This window comes from Theropithecus gelada, chromosome 2 (genome assembly GCF_003255815.1).
Source record: "Theropithecus gelada isolate Dixy chromosome 2, Tgel_1.0, whole genome shotgun sequence".
Taxonomy (NCBI): Eukaryota; Metazoa; Chordata; class Mammalia; order Primates; family Cercopithecidae; genus Theropithecus; species Theropithecus gelada.
In genome coordinates, this window is record NC_037669.1 from 89419962 (window position 1) to 89445216 (window position 25255).

The 25255-nt window shown below is 37.9% G+C and overlaps 1 protein-coding gene and 1 pseudogene across 1 annotated transcript in view; one reads left to right on the plus strand and one right to left on the minus strand.

Moving 5' to 3' along the window:
• Positions 1–5615, plus strand: part of LOC112618353 — a 29944-nt pseudogene extending 24329 nt beyond the window's left edge.
• Positions 1–25255, minus strand: part of DOCK3 (dedicator of cytokinesis 3) — a 682478-nt gene that overhangs the window by 593445 nt on the left and 63778 nt on the right. The window contains exon 2 of the mRNA XM_025375707.1: positions 12992–13075. Coding sequence (XP_025231492.1) covers positions 12992–13075 — 84 coding nt within the window. The remainder of the gene's footprint in view (positions 1–12991; positions 13076–25255) is intronic.

Below are 25255 nucleotides of genomic sequence, written 5' to 3' on the forward strand. Positions count from 1 at the left end.
CCTATACACCAACAATAGCCAACTCGAGAGCCAAATCAGGAACAGAATCTCATTCACTGCCATAAAAAGAATGAAATACCTAGAAATATAGCTAACCAGAGAAGTGAAAGATGATTACAAAAAGAACTACAAAACATTGCTTTAAAAAAAAAAAAAAAAAAAAAAAAACAGAGAGGACACAAAAATGGAAAAACATTTCATGCTAACAAAGAAGAAGAATCTATATCATTAAAATGGTCATACTGCCCAAAGCAATTTACAGATTCAATGCCATTCCTATCAAACTACAACGACATTCTTCACAGAACTAGAAAAATCTATTTTAAAATTCATATGGAACAAAAAAAAAAAATCCCGAATAGCCAAGGCAATCCTAAGCAAAAAGAAACAAAGCTGGAGGCATCATGCTACCCAAATTCAAACTACACCACAGGGCCACAGTAACTAAAACAACATGGTACTAGAACAAAAACAGACACAGAGACCAGTGGAAAACAACAGAGCACCCAGAAACAAGTCCACACACTTACAACCATCCGATCTTCAACAAACCTGACAAAAACAAGCACTGAAGACAACTCCCTATTCAATAAATGGTGCTGGAATAACTGGCTAACCGTATGCAGAAGATTGAAACCAGAACCCTTCCTTACACCATACACAAAAATCAACTCAAGATAGATTAAACACTTGGCCAGGTGCAGTGGCTCACGCCTGTAATCCTAGCACTTTCGAGGCCGAGGCAGGTGGATCACCTGAGGTCAGGAGTTCCAGACCAGTGTGGCCAACATGGTGAAACCCCATTTCAACATGGTGAAACTAAAAATACAAAAATTAGCCAGGCATGGTAGCGCACACCTGTAGTCCCTGCTACTTGGGAGGCTAAGGCAGAAGAATCGCTTGAACCCGGGAGGCAGAGGTTGCAGTGAGCCAAGATCGCACCACTGCACTCCATCCTGAGTGACTGAGCAAGACTCCGTCTCAAAAAAAAAAAAAAAAAAAAAAAGATAGATTTCACACTTAAATGTAAACCCCAAAACTGTAATAGATCACCTAGGCGATACCATTCTAGACATAGGAATGGGCAAAGATTTCATGACAAAGGCACCAAAAGCAATCACAACAAAGGCAAAAATTGACAAATGGGATCTTATTAATTTAGGAGCTTCTGCATAATGAAAGAAACAACAACCTACAGAATGGGAGAAAAATTCTGCAATCTCTCCATCTGAAAAAGGTCTAATATCATCTACAAGGAACTTAAACAAATTTACAAGAACAAAAAAAAATCCATTAAAAAGTGGGCAAAGGACATGAACACATGCTTCTCAAAAAAAGACATTCATGTGGCCAAGAAGCATATGCAAAAAAGCTTAGTATAATTGACCATTAGAGAAATGCAAATCAAAATCACAATGAGATGCCATCTCACACCAGTCAGAACGGAAGATCATCACCCAGGCACACAGTCATCAGGTTATCTAAAGTCAAGACAAAGGAAAGAATCTTCAGAGCTGTGAGGCAAAAGTATCAGGTAACCTATAAAGGAAAATTTATCAGATTAAAAGCAGATTTCTCAGCAAAAACCCTACAAACTCAAAGGGACTGAGGTCCTGTCTTTAGTCTCCTTAAACAAGACAATTATCAGTCATGAATGTTTTATCTAGCAAAACTGAGCTTCGTAAATGAAGGAAAGATAGTCTTTTTCAGACAAACAATGCTGAGAGAATCTGCCACTACCAAGCCAGCACTACAATAACTGCTTAAAAAAAAAAAAAGAAGAAGAAGAAGCAGCTCTAAATATTGAAACAAAACCTCAAAATACACCAAAATAGAATCTCCTTAAAGGATAAATCTCACAGGACCTATAAAGACCTATAAAACAATAGCAAATGAGAAAAAACAAACAAACAAGGTATTCAGACAACAACCAGAATGATGAACAGAATAGTACCTCACATCTCAATACTAACATTGAATGTATGGCCTAAATGCTCCACTTTAAAGACACAGAATGGCAGAATAGATAAGAACTCACCAACCATGTATCTGTTGTCTTCAAGAGACTCACCTAACACATAAGGACTCACATAAACTTAAGGTAAAAAGGTGGAAAAAGATACTCCATGCAAATGAACACCAAAAGCAAGCAGGAGGAGCTACTCTTATATCAGACAAAACAAACTTCAAAAGCAAAAGCAGTTAAAAAACACAAAGAGAGATATTATACAATGATAAAATGATAAAATGGTGGCTCATGCCTGTAATCTCAACACTTTGGGAGGCTGAAGTGGGCAGATTACTTGTTGCCAGGAGTTCCAGATCAGTTTGGCCAACATGGTGAAACCGCATCTCTACTAAAAATACAAAAATTAGCCGGGCATGCTGCTGCACAACTATAGTTCCAGCTACTCAGCAGGCTGACACACAAGAATCGCTTGAACCCAGAAGGCACAGGTCACACCACCGATGACACCAAGATCACACCACTGCATTCCAATCTGGATGACAGAGAGAGAGACTATCTAAAAAACAAACAAACAAAAAGATAAAAAAACTAGTCCAACAGGAAAATATCAGAATCCTAGATACATATGCACTTAACACTGGAGCTTCCAAATTTATAGAACAGTTACTACTAGACCTAAGAAATGTGATGGATGGCAACACAATATTGGTGGGGGACTTCAATAATCCACTGACAGTACTGGACAAGTCATCAAGACAGAAAGACCACAAATAAACAATGGACTTAAACTATACCCTAGAACAAAGGAACTTAACAGATATTTACAGAACATTCTACCCAACAACTGCAGAATATACATTCTAATCATCAGTATATGGAACATTCTCCAAGACAGATCATATTATAGGCCACAAAACAACTCTCAATACATTTAAGAAAATCAAAATTACATTAAGTACTCTCTCAGATCACAGTGGAATAAAATTGGAAATCAACTCCAAAAGGAACCCTCAAAACCATGAAAATACATGGAAACTAATCTGCTGCTGAATGATCATTGGGTCAACAATGAAATTAAGATGGAAATTAAAAGTTATTTGAACTGCATAACAGTGACACAATCAATCATAACCTCTGGGATGCAGCAAGAGGTGATAAGAGAAAAGTTCTTAACGTTAAACACCTACATCAAAAGTCTGAAAGAGAAATAAGAAGACAGTCTAAGGTCAAACCTCAAGGAACTAGAGAAACAAAAACAAACTGAAACCCAGCAGAAGAAAAGAAATAACAAAGATCAGAGCAGAACTAAATGAAATTGAAACAAACAACAAAAAAGAAACAATACAAAAGATAAATGAAACAAAAACCTCGTTCTTTGAAAAGATAATAAAGGGGGGTGGCCAATAAAGGAAGGGGACGGGGCGGGCACACACCCTCGCAGCCACTCACCTCCCTCCCTGCACGCACATCCACACACCCACACTCCCTCCCCTGCCTCCCTCCCTGCACTCTGCCCACCCTGCCGCCCTCCTTGCCCTCAGACACTCAGAAGGAAGTCCAGAGACATGGGAGCGGTGCCACGTAGCACAGCGGCCAGCAGCCAATGCCGGGTCTGAGGAGCAGCCCTGAGGACAGACATTGGGCAGTAGTGAGGGGCCAGACTGGCTGGAGGTTGTGACTCTGGCTACAGTCCCCCCACTGCAGGGACAGACTGCCAAGGCTTTGATCTAGGTGGTGGAAGTGGCCGGCCCAGATGAGATGCTCCAAGTCCCTTGTAATTCTGTTCAGAAGAAAAATCATTAGTGGTCTGCTCTTGCCACAATACCAAACCTTTTTGACTTATGCTTTGGTGCTGCAACACTGGAAGAATTCAGTTTCCAGGAATATCTTTTTTTCATTTGAGTGATTCTTTGGGATGGAAAAATATTTTAGTCTTAATAATTACTTTGTTTTAAAGCTATTTTCTTTACAGTCTGAACTGCTTAATAAATGGAACCATTTACTAACAAGGTACACAGCCATTTCTCATCAGGAGCTGGTTGAAAACTGTGCTGTGAGTATAGCAGGAATGGCACAAGAAGATAGCCATCATGGGCAAGTGCCATCCAGCTTTCATCATGGTGTCCACAAATGTAGAATAAGGACTTCCTGATTCCCTGTGTTACACTTTGGTGGATAGGTCAAGTTCCTTGTTGGCACCATGATGAGTAAACCACATCTCAATGAAACAAAGAACAGTCATACTTCAGGGAGACAAGAACAGAGTCTGACAGGCATGCTATTAAGAAAGACCAGGAGAATTCTGATGACACAGAAGAGGAGGAAGAGGAGGAAGAAGTATCTTGCAAAAGGGAGCAGATCATAGTGGAGGTAAACCTTAATAATCAAACATTAAATGTACCTAAAGGGGAAAAGGGTACCTCTTCTCAATCCAAAGAGACTCCTGTTCTTCAACAGCGAGGAGGAAGAGAGTGAGGAAGGGGCCACAGATAACAGCAATGACTGGAGAGAATGAAAAGCAGAAGAAAAAGAAGAAGATAATAGAGAAAGTCAGAATTACAGAAAGGAGAACGAGGAGAGCAGCCTCTGTTGATGCAGCTACCACTTCCCCTACTCCCAGAACTACAAGAGGTTGCAGGAAGAGCGTAGAGTCACCTAGGCATAAGAAGCGGGCCACAAAGGAGCCTGAAGCACCAGTTCAGAAAGCTAAGTGTGACCTGTGAGAAGTGCCCCAGGGTTTTTTGTTTTGTTTTGTTTCTTGTTCTTTTGAGACAGAGTTTTACTCTTGTTGCCCAGGGTGGAGTGCAATGGTGTGATCTCGGCTCACCACAACCTCCACCTCCCGGGTTCAAACGATTCTCCTGCCTCAGCCTCCCGAGTAGCTGGGTTTACAGGAATGCGTCACCACACCCAGCTAATTTTGTATTTTCAGTAGAGACGGGGTTTCTACGTGTTGATCAGGCTGGTATCAAACTCCTGACCTCAGATGATCCACTCGCCTCGGCCTCCCAAAGTGCTGGGATTACAAGCATGTGCCCCAGGGTATTTAACACTTGGTGGTGTCTGGAGAAGCACATGAACGTTACTCATAGGCACATGCGGATTTGTGATAAATGTGGCAAGAAGTTTGTCGTGGAAAGCGAGCTGTACCTTCACCGGCAAACCGACTGTGAAAAAAACATTCAGTGTGTTTCCTGTAATAAATGGTTCAAGAAACTGTATCCTTCATTAACATATCAAGATTATCCATGGTTACGCAGAAAAGAAACTTTCCTGTGAAATGTGTGAGAAAAAAATCTATACCATGGCTCATGTGTGAAAACACATGGTTGCACACATGACAGACATGCCATTTACACGTGAAACCTGTGAAAAATCATTCAAATGCAGTATGCCACTCATGGGGCATTCCCTGCAGCATTTTGGAGAGAAGCCCTTCAGAGGCGAGAACTGTGATGAAAGGTTTCAGTACAATTACCAGCTACACACCCACATGAGCATCCACATTGGGCACAAACAGTTCATGTGCCAGTGGTGTGGCAAAGATTTCAACATGAAGCAGTATTTTCACGAACACATGAAAACAAACACTGGAGAGAAACCCTTTATCTGTGAAATCTGTGGCAAAAGATTTCATAAATCATAAAGGCCAGAGTAAGGACAACTTTAAATGATAAAGGCCAGAGAGAGAACAACTTTGTGCAGCAGCTGGCAAAGAACAGTTCAGCACAGCATCACTAACATCCATCTCCTTAAGTGTGTTCTCCAGGAGATACGTTTCCATGTGTGAATATGCACAGAGAGAGTCGGTGGGTGTTTCTTTAGTTCTCAGACTCTCCTCAGCCTCCACTAAGAGTTCTGTCATTGTCATTGAAACAAAGACAAGACGACGACCTTGAGCTCACAGAGGGACTGTCATCTAAACCAAGGGAACCACCAAACTAAAGCCTGATTTGGTTGCATTTTCTGGTGACTTTTCTAAGTTTCAAATACTCAAGACTTCTGGAATTTTATAATTTCCTATCAGTTGATTAAAGAAAAAAGAAAAGATGAATAACACTGAAAGACCATTAGGAAGATTAACCAAGAAGAGAGAAAATCCAAACAAGCTCAATTAGAAACAAAACGAGAGATATTACAAGCAATACCGAAGAAATACAAAAGATCATTCAAGGCTACTATTAACACCTTTATGGGCACAAACTAGAAAACCTAGAGGAGATGGACAAATTTCTGGAAATATACAACCCTCTTAGATTAAACCAGGAAGATACAGAAACTCTGAACAAATAACAAGCAGTGAGACAGAAATGATTAAAAAGAAAAAAAAAAATGCCAACAAAAAAAGGCCAGGACCAGAAGGATTCACAGCTGAATTCTATCAGATATTCAAAGAAAAACTGGTAAAAATCCTACTGAAACTATTCCAAAAGACAGAGAAAGAGGCACTCCCTAAATCATTCTATAAAGCCAGCATCACCTTAATACCAAAACCAGGATAGGACATAACAAAAAAAGAAAACTACACACCAATATTCTTGATGAACATAGATGTAAAAATCCTCAACAAAATACTAGCTAACTGAATCCAACAGCATATCAAAAAGATAATGCACCACAATCAAGTGGGCTTCATACCAGGAACACAGGGATGGTTTAACATAGGCAAGTCAATAAATGTGATATACTACATAAACAGAATTTAAAACAAAAACCACATGATCATCTCAATAGATGCATAAAAAGCATTTGACAAAATCCAGCACCCTTTGTGATTAAAACCCTCAGCAAAATTAGCATAGAAGGGACATACCTTAATAAAAGCCATCTAAGACAAACCCACAGCCAACATTATATTGAATGAGGAAAAGACAAAAGCATTCCACCTGAGAACTGGAACAAGACATGGATGCCCACTTTTACCACTTCTCTTCAACATAGTACTGGAAGTCCTAGCCACAGCAATCAGACAAGAGAAAGAAATAAAGGACATCCAAACTGGTAAAGAGGCAGTCAAATGATCACTTCTCACCAATGACATGATCATATACCTAAAAAACCCTAAAGACCCATCCAAAAAGCTCCTAGAACTGAAAAATAAACTCAGAAAAGTTTCAGAATACAATCTTTTTTTTTTTTTTTTTTTTTATTGAGTTTTGCTCTTGTCACCCAGGCTGGAGTGCAATGGCACAATCTCAGCTCACTGCAACCTCTGCCTCCCAGGTTCAAGCAACTCTCCTGGCTCAGTGTCCCAAATAGCTGGGATTACAGGTGTGCACCACTACACCCGGCTAATTTTTGTATTTTTAGTAGAGACAGGGCTTCACCATGTTAGCCAGGCTGGTCTCAAACTCCTGACCTCAGGTTACCTGCCCACCTTGGCTTCCCACAAGTGCAGGGATTATAGGCGTGAGCCACCGTGCCTGGCCACAGGATACAAAATTGATGTACACAAATTTGTAGCACTGCTATACACCAACAGCCACCAGGCTAAGAATCAATCAAGAACTCAACCCCTTTTACACTAGCTGCAAATAAAATAAAATACTGAGGAATATACCTAATCAAGGAAGTGAAAGACCTCTACAAGGAAAACTATAAAACACTGCTGAAAGAAAACACAGATGACACAAACAAATGGAAACACATCCCATGCACATGAATGGGTAGAATCAATATTGTGAAAATGAACATACTGCCAAAAGCAGTCTACAAATTCAATGTGATTCCCATCAAAATACCACCATCATTCTCCATAGAACTAAAAAAAACAAACCTACAATTCATATGGAACCAAAAAACAGCCCACACAGCCAAAACAAGACTAAGCAAAAAGAACAAATCTGGAAGCATCACACTATCCTACTTCAAACTATACTATAAGGCTATAGTCACCAAAACAGCATGGTACTAGTATAAAAATAGGCACATAGACAAATGGAACAGAACAGAGAATCCAGAAACAAAGCCAAATACTTATAGCCAAATGATGTTTGACAAAGCAAACAAAAACATAAAGTGGGGAAAGGACACACCCTATTCAACAAATGGTGCTAGGATAACTGGCAAGTCACATGTAAAAGAATGAAACTGAATCCTCATCTCTCACCTTACACAAAAATCAACTCAAAGACGGGCGCAGTGGCTCATGCCTGTAATCCCAGCACTTTGGGAGGCTGAGGCAGGGGGATCACTTGAGGTCAGGAGTTCAAGAGCAACCTGGCCAACATGGTGAAACCCCATCTCTACTAAAAATAAAAAAATCAGTCAGGCGTGGTGGCAGGCACCTGTAATCTCAGTTACTCGGGAGGCTGAGACAGGAGAATTGCTTAAACTTGTGAGGCAGAGGTTGCAGTGAGCCCAGATCATGCCACTGCACTCCAGTCTGGGCAACGGAGTGAGACTCCATCTCAAAAAAAAAAAAAAAAAATCAACTCAAGATGGATCAAAGACTTAAATCTAAGACCTGAAACCATAAAAATTCTACAAGGTAACACTGGAAAACCCCTTCTAGACACTGGCTTAGGCAAAGACTTCATAACCAAAAACACAAAAGCAAATGAAACAAAAACAAAGATAAATTGATGGGACTTAAACTAAAAAGCTTCTGCACAGCAGAAGAAATAATCAGCAGAGAGTAAACAGATAATCCACAAAGTGGGAGAAAATCTTCACAAACTATGCATCCAACAAAGGACTAATATCCAGAATCTACAAGGAAGTGAAACAAATCAAGAAGAGAAAAACAAATAATCACATCAAAAAATGGGTTAAGGACAGGAATACACAATTCTCAAGAATTGTCCATTGAGAATCTTCTCAAGAAGATATATAAATGGCCAACAAACACATGAAAAAATGCTAAACATCATTAATCATCTGAGAAATGCAATTAAAACCACAATGAGATACCACCTTACTCTTGCAAGAATGGTCATAATTTAAAAATTAAAAAATAATAGATACTGGCACGGATGTGGTGAAAAGAGAATACTTTTATACTGCTGATGAGAACATAAACTGGTACAACCACTATGAAAAACATGTGGAGATTCCTTAAAGAACAAAAAGTAGATCTACCATTCGATCCAGCAATCCCACTACTGGGTATCTACCCAGAGGAAAACAAGTCATTATACAAAAAAGACACATGCACACACACGTTTATAACAGCACAATTCCCAATTGCAAAAATATGGAACTAGCCCAAATGCCCATCAGTCAATTAGTGGATAAAGAAAACATGTGGTGGTACAGACACACACACACATGCCATGGACTATTCAGCCATTTAAAAAAAAAAAAAAAATCATGGCATTCACAGCAACCTGGATGGAACTGGAGACCATTATTCTAAGTGAAGTAACTCAGGAATGAAATACCAAACATCGTATGTTCTCACTTGTAAGTGGGAGCTAAGCTATGAGGATGCAAGTGCATAAGCATGATACAATGGACTTTGGGGACTTGGTTGGGGGAGGAGTGGGAGGTGGGTGAGAGACAAAAGGCTGCACATTGGGTACAGTGTACACTGCTCGGGTGATGGGTGCACCAAAATCTCAGAAATCACCACTAAAGAACTTACTCATGTAACCAAACACCACCTGTTCCCAAAAACCCCATTGAAATTTTGAAATTTAACTTAAAAATAATTTTTTTTAAAAAGCTACATGCAAAAAACAAAAACCTCAAAAAATAACAGGTACTGGTGAGACTGCTGAGACAGAGGAATGCTTAAACACTGTTGGCAGGAGTGTAAATTAGTTCAACCATTGTGAAAAACAGTGTGGCAATTCCTCAAAGACCTAAAAACAGAACTGCCATTCGACCCAGCAATCCCAATATTGCATATATACCCAGAGGAATATAAATCATTCTATCATAAAGACATATGCATGTGTATGTTCACTGCAGCACTATTCACAATAGCAAAGACATGGAATCAATCTAAATGTCCATCAATGGCAGACTACAGAAAATGTGGAACACATACACTATGGAATACTATACAGCCAGAGAAAAGCACAAGATCCTGTCCTCTGCAGGAACAAGGATGGAGCTGGAGGCTATTATCCTTAGCAAACTAACATGGGAACAGAAAACCAAATACCACATATTCTCACTTACAACTGGGAACTAAAAGATGAGAACACATGGACACATAGAGGGCAACAACAGACACTGGTGACTACCAGAGAATGGAGGGTAGGAAGAGGGAGAGGATCAGGAAAAATAACTAATGGATACTAGGCTTAATACCTGGGTGACGAGATAATCTGTACAACAAACCCCTGTGACATGAGTTTACAAATATAACAACATGTACATGTACCCCTGAACCTAAATCAAAACTTAAAATAAATAAATATTCCAATTAAAAAAAAAATACTACAAATAGAACTACTATATGGCTGAGTGCGCTAGCTCATGCCTCTAATTTCAGCATTTTGGAAGGCTGGGGTGGGCAGAGCCCAGGAGCTCAAGACCAGCCTGTCTGGGCAACATGGCAAAACCCTGTATCTACCAGAAAATGCAGAAATTAGCCAGGCCTGGTGACATGGTGCACCTGTAGTCCCAGTTACTTAGGAGGCTGAGGTGGGAAGATCACCTGAACCCAAGGAGGTCGAGGCTACAGTGAGCTGTGATGGCACCACTGCACTGCAGCGTGCTGACAGAATGAGACCCTGTCACCAATAAAGATACTCAAGATATGGAATCAACCTAAGTGTCAAATAACAGATGGATGAAGAATATATGTTGTATATACACAATGGAATACTATTCTACCATAAAAAAAATACTGAAATCCTGCCATTCGTAGTAATGTGAATGGAACTAGAGGACATTATGTTAAGTGAAATAAGCCAAAAAGAGAAAGTTAAACACCTCATATTCTTACTCATACGTGGAAGCTAACAAAAAAAAAAACCTGAACCAAGGACACTGGGAGGGGAAGGGTAAGGGAGGATTTGAAGAGATTTGTCAAAGGATACAAAATTACAACTAGATAAAAAGAATGAGTTCTAATGTTCTATCCCATATGACTATAATTAATAATAATATATCGTTTCAAAAAGCTAGAAGCAAAATATTGAACTTTCTCAACCAAAAGAAATGATGTTTAGGATAATGGATATTCTAGTTACCCTGATCTGATCACTATATATGTATCAAAACATCACTATGTACCCATGAATACAATTATCATTTGTCAATTAAAAAACACAAATTTTAAACAGAGCCTGACACCGCCCCTCACTCTTGCTTTCTCTCTTGCCATGTGATCTCTGCACGTACAGGCTTCTCTTTGACTTTTGGCATGAATGGAAGCTTCCTGAGGCCCTCACCAGAAGCAGAAGTTGGTGTCACAGCCTACAGAACCATGAGGCAAATAAACCCCTTTTCTTTATAAATTATACAGCCTCAAGTACTCCTTTATAACAACAAATAAACAGAATAAGACAGTAGGTATTGTCTCACTTTCAGATCTCAGTGAAAACTCTTTCAATATTTTACGACTGAATATGATGTTTGCTACAGGTATTTTAGTAGCTACCCTTTATTAGATAAAGAAAATTACCTTCTATTCGCAGTTTCCTTAGAGTTGTTATCATAAAAGGGTGTTGATTTATACTTCTGTTCTTTAAAAAATTTTAAACGGGTGTAGCTCACTTTCCAGAAAAAGTGCATTCCTAAATATATATGATTTCTGGGTCATGGCAGGTTACATGTCCCCCCATACCCCTCTTAACAGTAACCCAACTAGATTAGAGCTCCACTCCCATATACATTGGTTCTATACCCACACTGCAACAGTTGTACTTCATTATATCATCTGAGACGGCTTGTAGCCATGCTGAACTGCTAGTCCAGGCTGCCCAAGTTATTTGCCATGGCATCAATTTTGCTTTTGTTAATACTCTGATTTTGTGTAATTTCTCTCTAAATTTATTTTTCCCACATATCTTATTGATTTAAGTACAGATTCTGGAGAACATGATCCATCTCAAGAATGTGTAAATGTTACAGTAGAAATACCCATATATGCCACAGAAGAGGATAGCAGTCAAGCCAAACTACATTTAAACGTATTTAGGCTGGGTACAGTGGCTCACGCCTGTAATCCCAGCACTTTGGGAGGCTGACGCAGGTGGATCACCTGAGGTCAGGAGTTCAAGACCACCCTGGCCAACATGGTGATATCCCATCTCTACTAAAACTACAAAAATTAGCTGGATGTGGTGGCGGGTGCCTATAATCCCAGCTACTAGGGAGGCTGAGGCAGGGGAATTACTTGAATCCAGGAGGCAGAGGTTGCAGTGAGCCAAGATTGCACCATTGCGCTCCAGCCTGGGCAACAAGAGCAAGACTCCCTCTCAAAAAAAATTATAAATAAAAATCAAAAAATATTTAAGGGCTTGTTTTAATTAGGACTAAAGATGCCCAGTCAATCAGATGGAAACACACAAATGAATGGACTATAAGGTAGTTCTATTTAAAGGCAGCTAAGCATGGGTAGATTACCTATTTGTAAAAAATAAGTAAGAGGGCACAAAATACAGTTAGATACAATGAGTAAGATCTAGTATTTGATAGCATGATAGGGTGACTACAGTCAGCAATAATTTGTTGCACATTTTTGAATAATTGAGGGAGTACAACTGGAACTTTTGCAACACAAAAAAAAGTAAATGCTTGAGGTGATAGATACTACATTTACCATGCGATTATTACACATTGTATGTCTGTACCAAAGTATCTCATGTACCCTATAAATATATGTAAAAAACATGTTCTGACAGCCAGAAATTAATTATCTAATTGTTGCTAATACATTAGAATCAAAAAAGCTCACACCTTTATGCTGAACATAGATCAGAAAGAATTTTATATAACACTATTTCATCATGTGACTAATTATGGCTCCAGAATTACTGCTTATAATCTTATTAGCACAAAATAAATGTATATAATACTGCCAAAAATGATCACAATTTATGTGCTTTGTAGGTCCATACTCACCTTCACATTTTTCAAGAATCTGGACTGTTTCTCCTATTTCTAAGACCAACCCTTGAGGGACAGATCCTCGAAAGCTGCATATCACTAGAAAAGCAAGGATAAACACACCAATTAGCATTTTTAAACACTGAGACAGGGTCAGAGTCACTGAATTAAGCACTAAATTTTCTTAAATGTATACCTTCCCTTCTTTACTAATTCCTCTTTCTAAAGTGTAAACCCCTTTCCATTTAATCTACATTTTGAAAAATAATATTAGCAGTTTGGGACAATAAGACACATTGGGGGAAAACTGCTATCCATGAGTGGTGGGTTCATGTGTGCTTGTAGAAAAACATTTCTATTAACAGAGTCTCTGTCCCTTGGATACTCTGTGTTCGAGTGTCCTTTTTCAGCAAGTTTGTATCAATTACTTAAGAAAAAAATAATATTAGGAGCTTCTTATCTACCACAAGCAAACAAATAGATATGTTTTAAAAGAATCATCAAATAAATTTGATCATGCTATGAAAAGCAAAAATCTCATAATAAAGATGAACAGAAATTAATGAAATAGAAAGCAAATGCACAACAGAAAAAATCTATAGATAACAATCAAAATCCCATAACTTTTTTAAGGAAATTGACAAACTGATTCCAAAATTCATATAAGAATACAAAGAATAAAGAAAAGCCCCATCTTACCTCAAAGTAATAAAAGCCATGTATGACAAACCCACAATAAAATCACACTGAATGGGGAAAAGTTTAAAGCATTCTCCCTTAGAACTGAAACAAGATAAGGATGCCCACTTTCACTTGTCTCTGACATAATACTAGAAGACCTAATCAGAGCAATCAGGCAAGAGAAAGAAATAAAGGGCATCCAGATTGGAAAAGACGACGACAAACTGTGACTATCCATCAATGATATAATCATACACCTAGAAAACCCATCATACAAAAGATTCCTAGATCTAATAAACTAATTCAGTAAAGTAAGGTCTCAGGTACAAAATCAATGAAACAAATCAGTAGCACTGCCATACACCAAAAACCAATCTGAGAATCAAATCAAGAACTCAATCTCTTTTACAACAGCTGCAAAAAATAAAAATAAAATACGTAGGAATATACTTAACCAAGGAAATTAAAGATCTCTACAAGAAAAACTACAAGGCACTGCTAAAATAAAATTTAAAAAAAAGTCACAGATGACACAAACAAATGGAAACACATGCCATGCTCACAGATAACAAGAATCAATATTGTAAAAATGACTGTACTGCCAAAAGCAATCTACAGATTCAATGCAATTCCCATCAAAATATCATCATCATTTTCCCCAAGAACTAGAAAAAACAATCCTAAAATTCACATGGAACCAAAAGAAGGCCTGAACAGCCAAAGCAATATTAAGTATCACATTATGGGACTTTGAATTATACTACAGGGCTATAGTTACCAAAACAGCATGATACTGGAATAAAAATAAGCAATGGAAAAAAAAAAAAAATAGAGAACCCAGAAATAAAGCCAAATGGTATTCAACGAAGCATACAAAAACATAAGCTGGGAAAAAAAAAAACCACTGATATGGTTTGGCTCTGTGTCCCCACCCAAATCTTATCTTGAATTGTACTTCCATAATTCCCACGTGTTGTGGGAGGGACCTGGTGGGAGATAACTGAATCATCGGGGCAGTTTTCCCCATACTGCTCTCATGGTAGTTAAAAAGTCTCACAAGATCTGATGGTTTGATAAGGGGAAACCCATTTTGCTTGGCTTGCATTCTCTCTTCTCTTTGTCTGCTGCCATGTGAGAAGTGCCTTTCACCTTCCACCATGATTGTGAGGCCTCCCCAGCTACATGGAACTGTAAATCCAATAAACCTCTTTCTTTTGTAAATTGCCCAGTCTTGGGTATGTCATTATCAGGAGCATAAAAACGGATTAATACAGACACCTTATTCAATAAATGGTGATGGGAAAACTAACAAGCCACACGTAGAAGAATGAAACTGGGTCCCCATCTATCTCTACACACAAAAAAAACTCAAGATGGATAAAATACTTAAATCCAAGACTTGAAACCTTAAAAATTTCACAAGATAACATCGAAAAAAACTCTCCTGAACATAGGCTTAAGCAAAGAATTCCTGAGTAAGACCCAAAGGCAAATGCAACAAAAATAAAAACAAATAAATGGAACCTACTCAAACTAAAAAGCTTCTGCACAGCAAAAGAAATAATCAACAGAGTAAACAGACAACCCACAAAGAAAATATCTGCAAACTATGCATCTGACAAAAAAACTAGTATCCAGAATCTACAAGGAACTCAAATCAGCAAGAAAAAAAAAAATCACATAAAAAAGTGGACAAAGGACATAAATAGGCAGTTCTCAAAACAAGATAGACAAACAGCCAACAAACACATGAAAAACAAAAACGCTCAACATCATTAATCACCTGGGAAATGCAAATTAAAACCACAATAAGACACCACCTTCCGCAAGAATGGTCATAATTTAAAAATCAAAAAACAATAGATGTTGGCATGGATGTAGTGAAAAGGGAGCACTTTTACACTGCTGGTGGGAGTGTAAATTAGTACAACCACTACAGAAAACAGTATGGAGGTTCCTTAAAGAATTAAAAATAGATCTACCATTCGATCCAGCAATCCCACTACTGGGTATCCATTCAAAGGAAAAGAAGTCATTATATGAAAAGGACACATCCACATGCATGTTTATAGCAGCACAATTCGCAACTGCAAAGACATGGAACCAACCTAAATACGCACTGACCAACAAGTGGATAAGAAAATGTGGTATATACACACCATGGAATACCACTTAGCTATTAAAAGGAATAAAATAATATCTTTTGCAGCAACTTGGATGGAGCTGGAAGGCATTATTCTAAGTGAAGAAACTCAAGAATGGGAAAGCAAATACCACATATTCTCATTTACAAGTGGGAGCTACGCTATGAGGACACAAAGACATACAAAGTGATATAACAGACTCTGTGGACTTGGTGGAGGGAGGTTGGAAGGGGCTGAGAAATAAAAGACTACATATTGGATACAGTGTACACTGCTCAGGTGACAGGTGCACTAAAATCTCATATTTCATCACTAAAGAACTCATCCATGTAACCAAAGCCTACCTGTACTCTCAAAACTATTGAAAAAACTAAGAAGAAACTCCCTGTCAATCTTAAAGAACTTCCGCTACTGTAAATCAAGTCTTATAATCTAAAAATTGGTTCTTTGAAAACACTAACATTACACCGCATGTTCTCATTCATAGGTGGGAAGTGAACAATGAGATCACTTGGACTCAGGAAGGGGAACATCACACACCAGGGCCTATCATGGGGAGGGGGGAGGGGGGAGGGATTGCACTGGGAGTTATACCTGATGTAAATGACGAGTTGATGGGTGCAGCACACCAACATGGCACAAGTATACATATGTAACAAACCTGCACGTTATGCACATGTACCCTACAACTTAAAGTATAATAATAATAAATAAATTTAAAAAAAAAAAAAAGAAAAGAAAACACTAACATTGACAGATATCTAGAAAAACTAATTAGGAAAAAAAGAAAAGAAACAAATTATCAATATCAGCAATCAAAACATTAAAATCATCATAAAAGGATATTACACAACAAAAGTTATACCAACTAATTTGAAATTGTACATGAGAGATGAATTTACAGCAAGGCAAAATCTACAAAAACTGGCAGAGAAGTTAAAAATTTAAATAGTCCTATATTTATCAAAGTAAAGTGAATCTGTAATTAAAAACTTCCCACAAATGAAATACCAGGTCCTGATGACTTTATCAGTGAATCTGTCCAAATATCTGAAAAAAATAACACCAATCATAAATAATCTCTTCCAAAGAGGGAATTCATTTTGAACTCAGCATGATAGCAAAGCCTGAGAAAGACATGAGATGAAAGGAAAATTACAGGCTAATCTTTCTCATTAATATAAACAAAAATATTTTTTAAAAAATACAAAGCAAATCAAATCCAATTACGCATAAAAAGGATGAAGCATCATGACCAGTTGGGGATTATTCCAGGAATGCAAGATTGGTTTAATATTAGAAAATCAGGCCGGGCGCGGTGGCTCAAGCCTGTAATCCCAGCACTTTGGGAGGCCGAGGCGGGTGGATCACGAGGTCAGGAGATCGAGACCATCCTGGCTAACATGGTGAAACCCCGTCTCTACTAAAAATACAAAAAAAAACTAGCCGGGCGTGGTGGCGGGCGCCTGTAGTCCCAGCTACTTGGAGGCTGAGGCGGGAGAATGGCGTGAACCCGGGAGGCGGAGCTTGCAGTGAGCCGAGATCGCGCCACTGCACTCCAGCCTGGGTGACACAGCGAGACTCCGTCTCAAAAAAAAAAAAAAAGAAAAAAAAAGAAAATCAATGAAGAAAAAAAATCATATGATCATCTCTATATATGAAAAAACTGATAAAATTCAAAGTCCACTCATGACAAAAATTCTTAACACAATAAGACTAGAAGAGAACTTCCTTAATCTGATAAAGAGCATCTACAATGTGTCTATAGCAAACATCATATACATCGGTGATATACGAAACATTTTATCACTAAGATTAGGAACAAGAAGAGGACAGTCACTGTTACTATTTCTATTCAACACTGTATGCAGGACCAGTCAACACAAACAAGGCAATTAAAGGTGTAATAATTGGAAATGAGGAAATAAAACTGTCTTCATCAGCGGGTCTGACTGTGTATGTAAAAAAGTCAAAAAGAATATAGACATAAACTATTACAACAAATACATGACTGTAGCAAGGTCACTAGATACAAAGTGAATATTTTTAAGTCTATATATCAATAAACAATTAGAAAATTAAATGTTTTGAAAAATACACCACTTAAAACAATATCAAAAAATGCCATGTAACTGGAAATAAGTCTAATGAGACATGTAGAAGAACTCTACACAAAAAGCTATAAAATATTAGAGACATTAAAAGCCTAATCAAAGCATATATCATATTAATGAATTAGAAAACTCAATAGCATAAAAATATATATTCTCCCTAAATTGATCATTACATTCTCTGCAATCCCAATCAAAATCCTAATAAACTTTTTTGTAGAAATCAATAAGCTGATTCTAAAATGTGTATAAAAATGCAAAGGATGAAGGAGGTGAACATATACTAAGAGATATCAAGCCTTTCAGTTGCAAAGAAAATAAGCTGTGAAAAAAATGTATATACCATGAGTCTATTTGCATGTGTATATATGTGTATATTTATATTTGATCTCTGCTGAAGACATCAAACCTGCTATTGGTAATCTGTATACTGTGGGAATATTTGGCTATATTTTCAAATACTTGTAGCATTATAAATCTGTAAATGTTTTAAATTCTCAAATTTAAAACAATTTAATTAATTTAATAAAATTAAATTCTTAAATGTATTTGGAAAATAAATTCTGAACAAAAACTTCTCAAATTTTTTAAAACTTTAAAAAACAGTTATACCAAGCTCTCACTTAATATTGTACAGACTTGGGAACTGTTAAGAAACATCAGATACTCATCGGTATCTTACTCTGACTACCAAGAGAAAAAGAAATGGTCTACCCTAGGATTTACTGCATCCAACCCTCCAACGGGGAGGGGAAAGGATTAGGTTCTGTAGTCTCAAGTCATTGCAGGTAGCCACAAATTAACAATGATATAGCTGTCTAAGATCAAAGACGTATTCTAAGCATGGCTCATAAATAAAACTACAATGAATTGCATAAGCACTTAAGAATTTAACATCAGCAGTTCTTTTACTCTTTAACAAACTCTTTATTGAGGCCCTTACTATTAAATTTCAATCTCCGGAGCACTCACCACCACTCCTGTCTTCTTATCTACATCACTAATTAACAAGAACATGTAAATTAACAACAGCCTTCATTGTTTAAAATTGAGTGTTTCGGCCAGATACAGTGGCTCACGCCTGTAATCCCAGCACTTTGGGAGGCCAAGGCGGGTGGATCACAAGGTCAGGAGACCGAGACCATCCTGGCTAACACCGTGAAACCCTGTCACTACTAAAAATACAAAAAAAATTAGCCGGGTGTGGTGGCAGGCACCTGTAGTCCTAGTTAGGAGGCTGAGGCAGGAGAATGGCGTGAACCTGGGAGGCGGAGCTTGCACTGAGCCAAGATTGTGCCACTGCACTCCAGCCCGGGCGACAAAGCAAGACTCCGTCTCAAAAAAAAAAAAAAAAAAAAAATTGAGTGTTTCATGTGTATTCAGAGAACCCATGTAAACTTTCCATTTCCATAACAATCTTCCTTCTACATTGGCTTTCAAATTATTTTTTAAAAACTAACACAGATCAATGTCATGAAGTGCTTCCCATTTTCTTCTAGTAGTTTTAGAGTTTCAGGTCTTACATTTAAGGGTTTAGTCCATTGTGAGTTGATTCTCGTAAATGGTAAGAGATAGGCGTCTATTTTAATTATTCTGCATGTGAATATCCAGTTTTCCCAGCATAATTTATAGAAGAAACCATTCTTTCCCCAATCAGTATTCTTGGCACCTTTGCCAAAATTAAGTTGGCTGTAATTGTGGACTTACTTTAGGTTCCCTATTCTGTTCCATTGGTCTATGTGTCTGCTTTTATGCTAGTACCACACTGTTTGGGATAATATTGCTTTATTGTATATTTTGAAGACAAGTAGTGTGATGCCTCCAGCTGTGTTCTTTTTGCTCAACATTACTTTAGGTATTCAGGGTCTTTTGTGGTTCCATACTAATTTTAGGATTTTTTTTTTTCTATTTATGTGAAGAATGTCATTGGTACTTTGATAGGGATTTCATTGAATATGTATATCATTTGAAATAGTATGGACATTTTAACAATATTAATTCTTCAGATCCATGAGCATGAGATCTTTCCATTTATGTGTGTCCTCTTCAGTTTTTGTCATTAATAACATTAGTTTATCATTGTAGAAATCTTTCACCTCTTTGGTTAAATTTATTCCTAGGTATTTTTTGTTTTAGCTATTGTATATGAGATTGTTTTCTTGTGACTGAATATTCGTAGCATATATAAATGTTACAGATTTTGTATATTAATTTACATTTATTTTTAATTTTTGTGGATACGCAGTAGGTGTATATGCTTACGGTATACATGGGATGTTTTGATACAGGCATACAATGTGAAAATAAGTGCGTCATGAAGAATGGAATATCCATCCTCTCAAGCATTTATCCTTTGAGTTACAAACCAATTACACTCTTTAAGTAATTTTAAAATGTAAATTAAGTTACTGACCATAGTCACCCTGTTAAGCTATCAAACATTAGGTCTTGCTCATTCTTTGTAACTATTTTTTGTACCCATTAACCATCTCCACCTCCCCTCACCCAGCCACCCACTACCCTTCGCACCCTCTAGTAACTATCCTTCTACACTCTGTCTCCAATAATTCAGTTGTTTTGATGTTTAGATCCCACAAATAAGTGATAACATGTGATGTTTGTCTTTCTGTGCCTGGTTTATTTCACTTAATACAATGATCTCCAGTTTCACCCATGTTGTTGCAAATAAAAGGATCTCATTCTTCTTTATGATCGAATAGTACTCTGTAGTGTATGTGTACTACATTTTCTTATCCATTCATCTGTTCATGGATGCTTAGATTGCTTCCAAATCTTGGCTATTGTGAACAGTGCTGTAACAACCATGGGAGTGCAGATATCTCTGATTTCCTCTCTTTGGGGTATATACCCAGCAGTGGGATTGCTGGATCACATGGTAGCTCTAGGTTCTGGGTTTGGTTTGTTTTTTGGTTTTTTTTTTTTGAGATGGAGTCTCGCTCTGTCGCCCAGGCTGCAGTGCAGTGGCGCGATCCCGGCTCACTACAAGCTCCGCCTCCCAGGTTCACGCCATTCTCCTGGATCCTCGTGATCCGCCTGCCTCGGCCTCCCAAAGTGCTAGGATTACAGGCATGAGCCACCACGCCTGGCTGATAGCTCTAGTTTTAGTTTTTGGAGGAACCTCCAAACTGTTCTCCATAGTGGTTGTACTAATTGACATTCCCACCAACAGCATACAAGGGTTCCCTTTTCTCCACATCCTCACCAGCATTTGTTATTGTCTGTCTTTTGGATATAAGCCTTTTTAACTCGGGTGAGATAATATTTCATTGTAGGTCTCATTTGCATTTCTCTGATGATCAATGATGTTGAGCACCTTTTCATATGCCTGCTTGCCATTTGTATAACTTCTTTTGAGAAATGTCTGCTCAAATCTTTGGCCCATTTTTTGATCAGATTATAAGATTTCTTTCCTACAGAGTTGTTTGAGCTCCTTATATTTTCTGGTCATTAATCCTTTCTCAGATGGGTAGTTTGCAAATATTTTCTCCCATTCTGTGGGTTGTCTGTTCACTTTGTTGATTGTTTCCTTTGCTGTGAAGAAGCTTTTTAACTTGATGTGATCCCATGTGTCCATGTGTGCTTTGGTTGCCTGTGCTCTGAGGTATTGTTTAAGACATTTTTGCCCAGACCAATATCCTGGAGATTTTCCCCAACGTTTTCTTGTAGTAGCTTCATAGTTTGAGGCTGTAATCCATTTTGATTTGATTTTTGTATATGGCAAGAGATAGGTGTCTAGCTTCATTCGTCTATATATGGATATTCAATTTCCCCAGGACCATTTATTGAAGAGACTATCTTTTCCATAGTGTATTTCTTGACATGTTTGGTGAAAATGAGTTCGCTGTAGGTGTGTTAACCTTAACCCTAACCCTAACCCTAACCAGTCAGTTAAGGTTACAGCTAGGGTTAGGGTTAGACAAATCCTGTTTCTGGGTTCTCCATTCTGTTCCATTGGTCTGTGCGTCTATATGGAGCATAATCTGAAAGTCAGGCAATGTGATTTCTCCAGTTTTGTTATTTTTGCTTAGGAATGTTGTGGCTACTCTGGGTCTTTTGTGGTTCCGTATAAATTTGAGATTTTTTTTTTCTATTTTTGTGAAGAATGTCATCACTGTTTTGATAGGCAGTGTCTCGAATCTGTAGATTTCTTTGGGTAGAATGGACATTTAAAAAATACTGATTGTTCCAATCAATGAACATGGAATTTTTTTTCATTTTTTGTGTCCTCTTCAATTTCTTTCATCAGTGTTTATAGTTTTCATTATGGAGATCTTTTACTTTTTTTGGTTAATTCTTAACTATTTAATTTTAGGTATAACTATTGCAACTGAGATTACTTTTTCCCTTCTTTTTAAGATTGTTCACTCTTGGCATATAGAAATGCTACTGACTTTTGTATGTTGATTCTGTATCCTGCAACTTTACCGAATTTATCAGTTCTAATTGTTTTTTTATTGGAGTCTTTAGATTTTTCCAAATATAAGATAATATCATCTGCAAATATGGATAATTTGACTTCTCCCTCTCCAATTGGGATGCCCTTTATATCTTTCTCTTGTCTGACTGCTCTATCTAGGACTTCCAGTACTATGCTGAATAACTGGTGAAAGTGGGCATCCTTGTCCTGTTTCAGATCTTAGAGGAAAGGCTTTGTATGTTGATTTTGTAGACTGCAACTTTACTGAATTCTCATTTCTTAGTTTTAATAGTTTTTTTGGTGAAGTCTGTAGTTTTCAATATATAAGATCATGTCATCTGCAAACAGGGACAATTAGACTTTCTCCTTCCCAATTTAGACACCCTTTATTTCTTTCTCTTGCCTAACTGCTCTGGCTAAAAATTTTTTTTTTTTTTTTTTTTGAGACAGAGTCTCACTCTGTCACCCAGGCTGGACTGCAATGGCACAATCTCAGCTTACTGTCACCTCCACCTCCCAAGTTCAAGTGATTCTCCTGCCTCAGCCTCCCAAGTAGCTGGGATTATAGGCACCCACCACCACACACCCGGCTAATTTTTGCATTTTTAGTACAGACAGGGTTTCACCATGTTGGCCAGGCTGGTCTCGAACTCCTGACCTCAAGTGATCTGCCTGCCTCAGCCTCCCAAAGTGCTAGGATTACAGGTGTGAACCACCATGCTCAATCAAAACTTCTAGTACTGTGTTGAACAGGAGTGGTCAAAGTGGGCATCTTCATCTAGGTCCATATTGTAAAGGAAAAGCTTTTAACTTTTCCCCATTCAGTATGATGTTAGCTATGGGTTTGTCATATATGGACTTTATTGTGCTGAAGTACGTTCCTTCCATTAATATATCTAACACGTTTAGAGCTTTTATTATGAAGGGATATTGAATATTATTGAATGCTACCAGTAAAGACCATAGGAGAAATAATGCATAATATTAGTCTGGCAAAGGCACAGGCCAGAAATGTTTAACAAAAAACGATTACATTAAACTAAATTCTGCACAGTAAAGAAAACAACAGAGTGAAGAGACAATCTACAGAATGGGAGAAAATATTTGCAAACTATGCATCTGACAAGTGATGTTAATATCCAGAATATAAAGAACTCAACTCAACAGCAAAACAAAATCCAATTAAAAATAAACAAAAGATTTCTCAAGAGAAGACATACATGTGACGAACAGGCATATCAAAAAATGCTCAACATCATTAATCATCAGAGAAATGTAAATCAAAACCACAATGAGTTATCACCTCATCCCAGTTAGGATGGCAATTATCAAAAAGACAAAAAAAAAAATGCTGATGAGAATGTGAAGAGAAAGGAAACTCTCATACACTGCTGGTGGAAACGTAAATCAGTACAGCCATTCAGGACAATGGTATGGAGGCTCTTCCAAAACTTAAAAAATACAAATAACATATGATTCTACAATCCCACTACTGCATATATATCCAAAGGAAATTAAATCAGTATGTCAGAGATATCTGCACTCCCATGTTTATTGTAGCACTATTCACAAGAGCCAAGATATAGAATCAACTTAAGTATCCATTAAAGGATGAATGAATTTTTTAATATGGTATATATATATATACACACAATAGAATACTATTCAGCCATAAAAACAGAATGAAATCCTGTCACTTGCAACAAGATGGATGAAACGAGAAGACATTAAGTGAAATAAGCCAAGCACAGGACAAATACTGTATTATTTCACTCGTGGAGTTTTAAAAAGTTGATCCCACAGACGTATACAGAACAGTGGTTACCAGAGGCAGGGGCAGGGGCTGGGGGTGGTTAAGGGATGGGGAATGGTTAGAGGTTTGGTCAAACAAAGTTGCAGTTAGATAGGAGGAATACATTCTGGTGTTCTATTTCATAGTAAGGTGACTACAGTTAACAATAATGTATTGTATATTTCAAAATAGCTAGAAAAGAGGATTTTGAATGTTCTCACCAGGAAGAAATCACAAGTGCTTGAAGTGATGGAAAACCTAACAGCCCTGATTTGATCATTACACAATGTGTACATGTATCAAAACATCACACTGTACCCCATAAATATGCATAATTATTATGTGTCGATTAAAAATAAAACTTTAAAAAATGAATTAAATTTTTTTAATTAATATAAAAAGAGGAGAAAAAAAATAAATTATGCCTGCTAGAAAAGCAGGGAGCCTGAAAGAGAGTAGAGCTTTCTCCCTATAATCATGGATCCATTTTCAGGCCTATACTTTATCTGCAGGCATATCATGAAGAATAAATCTACAAGTTAATAGATTGTTTGGCTCTGTTCCCCACTGTGTTTGTCAGATACTATATAAATTCTAAGAAAGGCCTGACATGGAGGCTCATGCCTGTAATCCCAGCACTTTGAGAGGCTGGCACGGGCAGATCACTTGAGGTCAGGAGTTCGAAACCAGCCTGGCCAACATGGTAAAACCCTGTCTCTACTAAAAATTCAAAAAAATTAGCCAGGCATGGTGGCACGTGCCTGTAGTCCCAGCTACTCGGGAGGCTGAGGCAGGAGAATGGCGTAAACCCAGGAGGCGGAGCTTGCAGTGAGCTGAGATCCAGCCACTGCACCCCAGCCTGGGCAACAGAGTGAGACTCCGTCTCAAAAAAAAAAAAAAAAATTTTTTTTTAAGAGATGGGGTCAGCCGGATGCGGTGGCTCACGCCTGTAATCCCAGCACTTTGGGAGGCCGAGGCAGGTGGATCACGAGGTCAGGAGACAGAGACCACCCTGGCTAACAAGGTGAAATCCCGTCTCTACTAAAAATACAAAAAAATTAGCCGGGTGCGGTGGCAGGTGCCTGTAGTCCCAGCCACTCGGGAGGCAGAGGC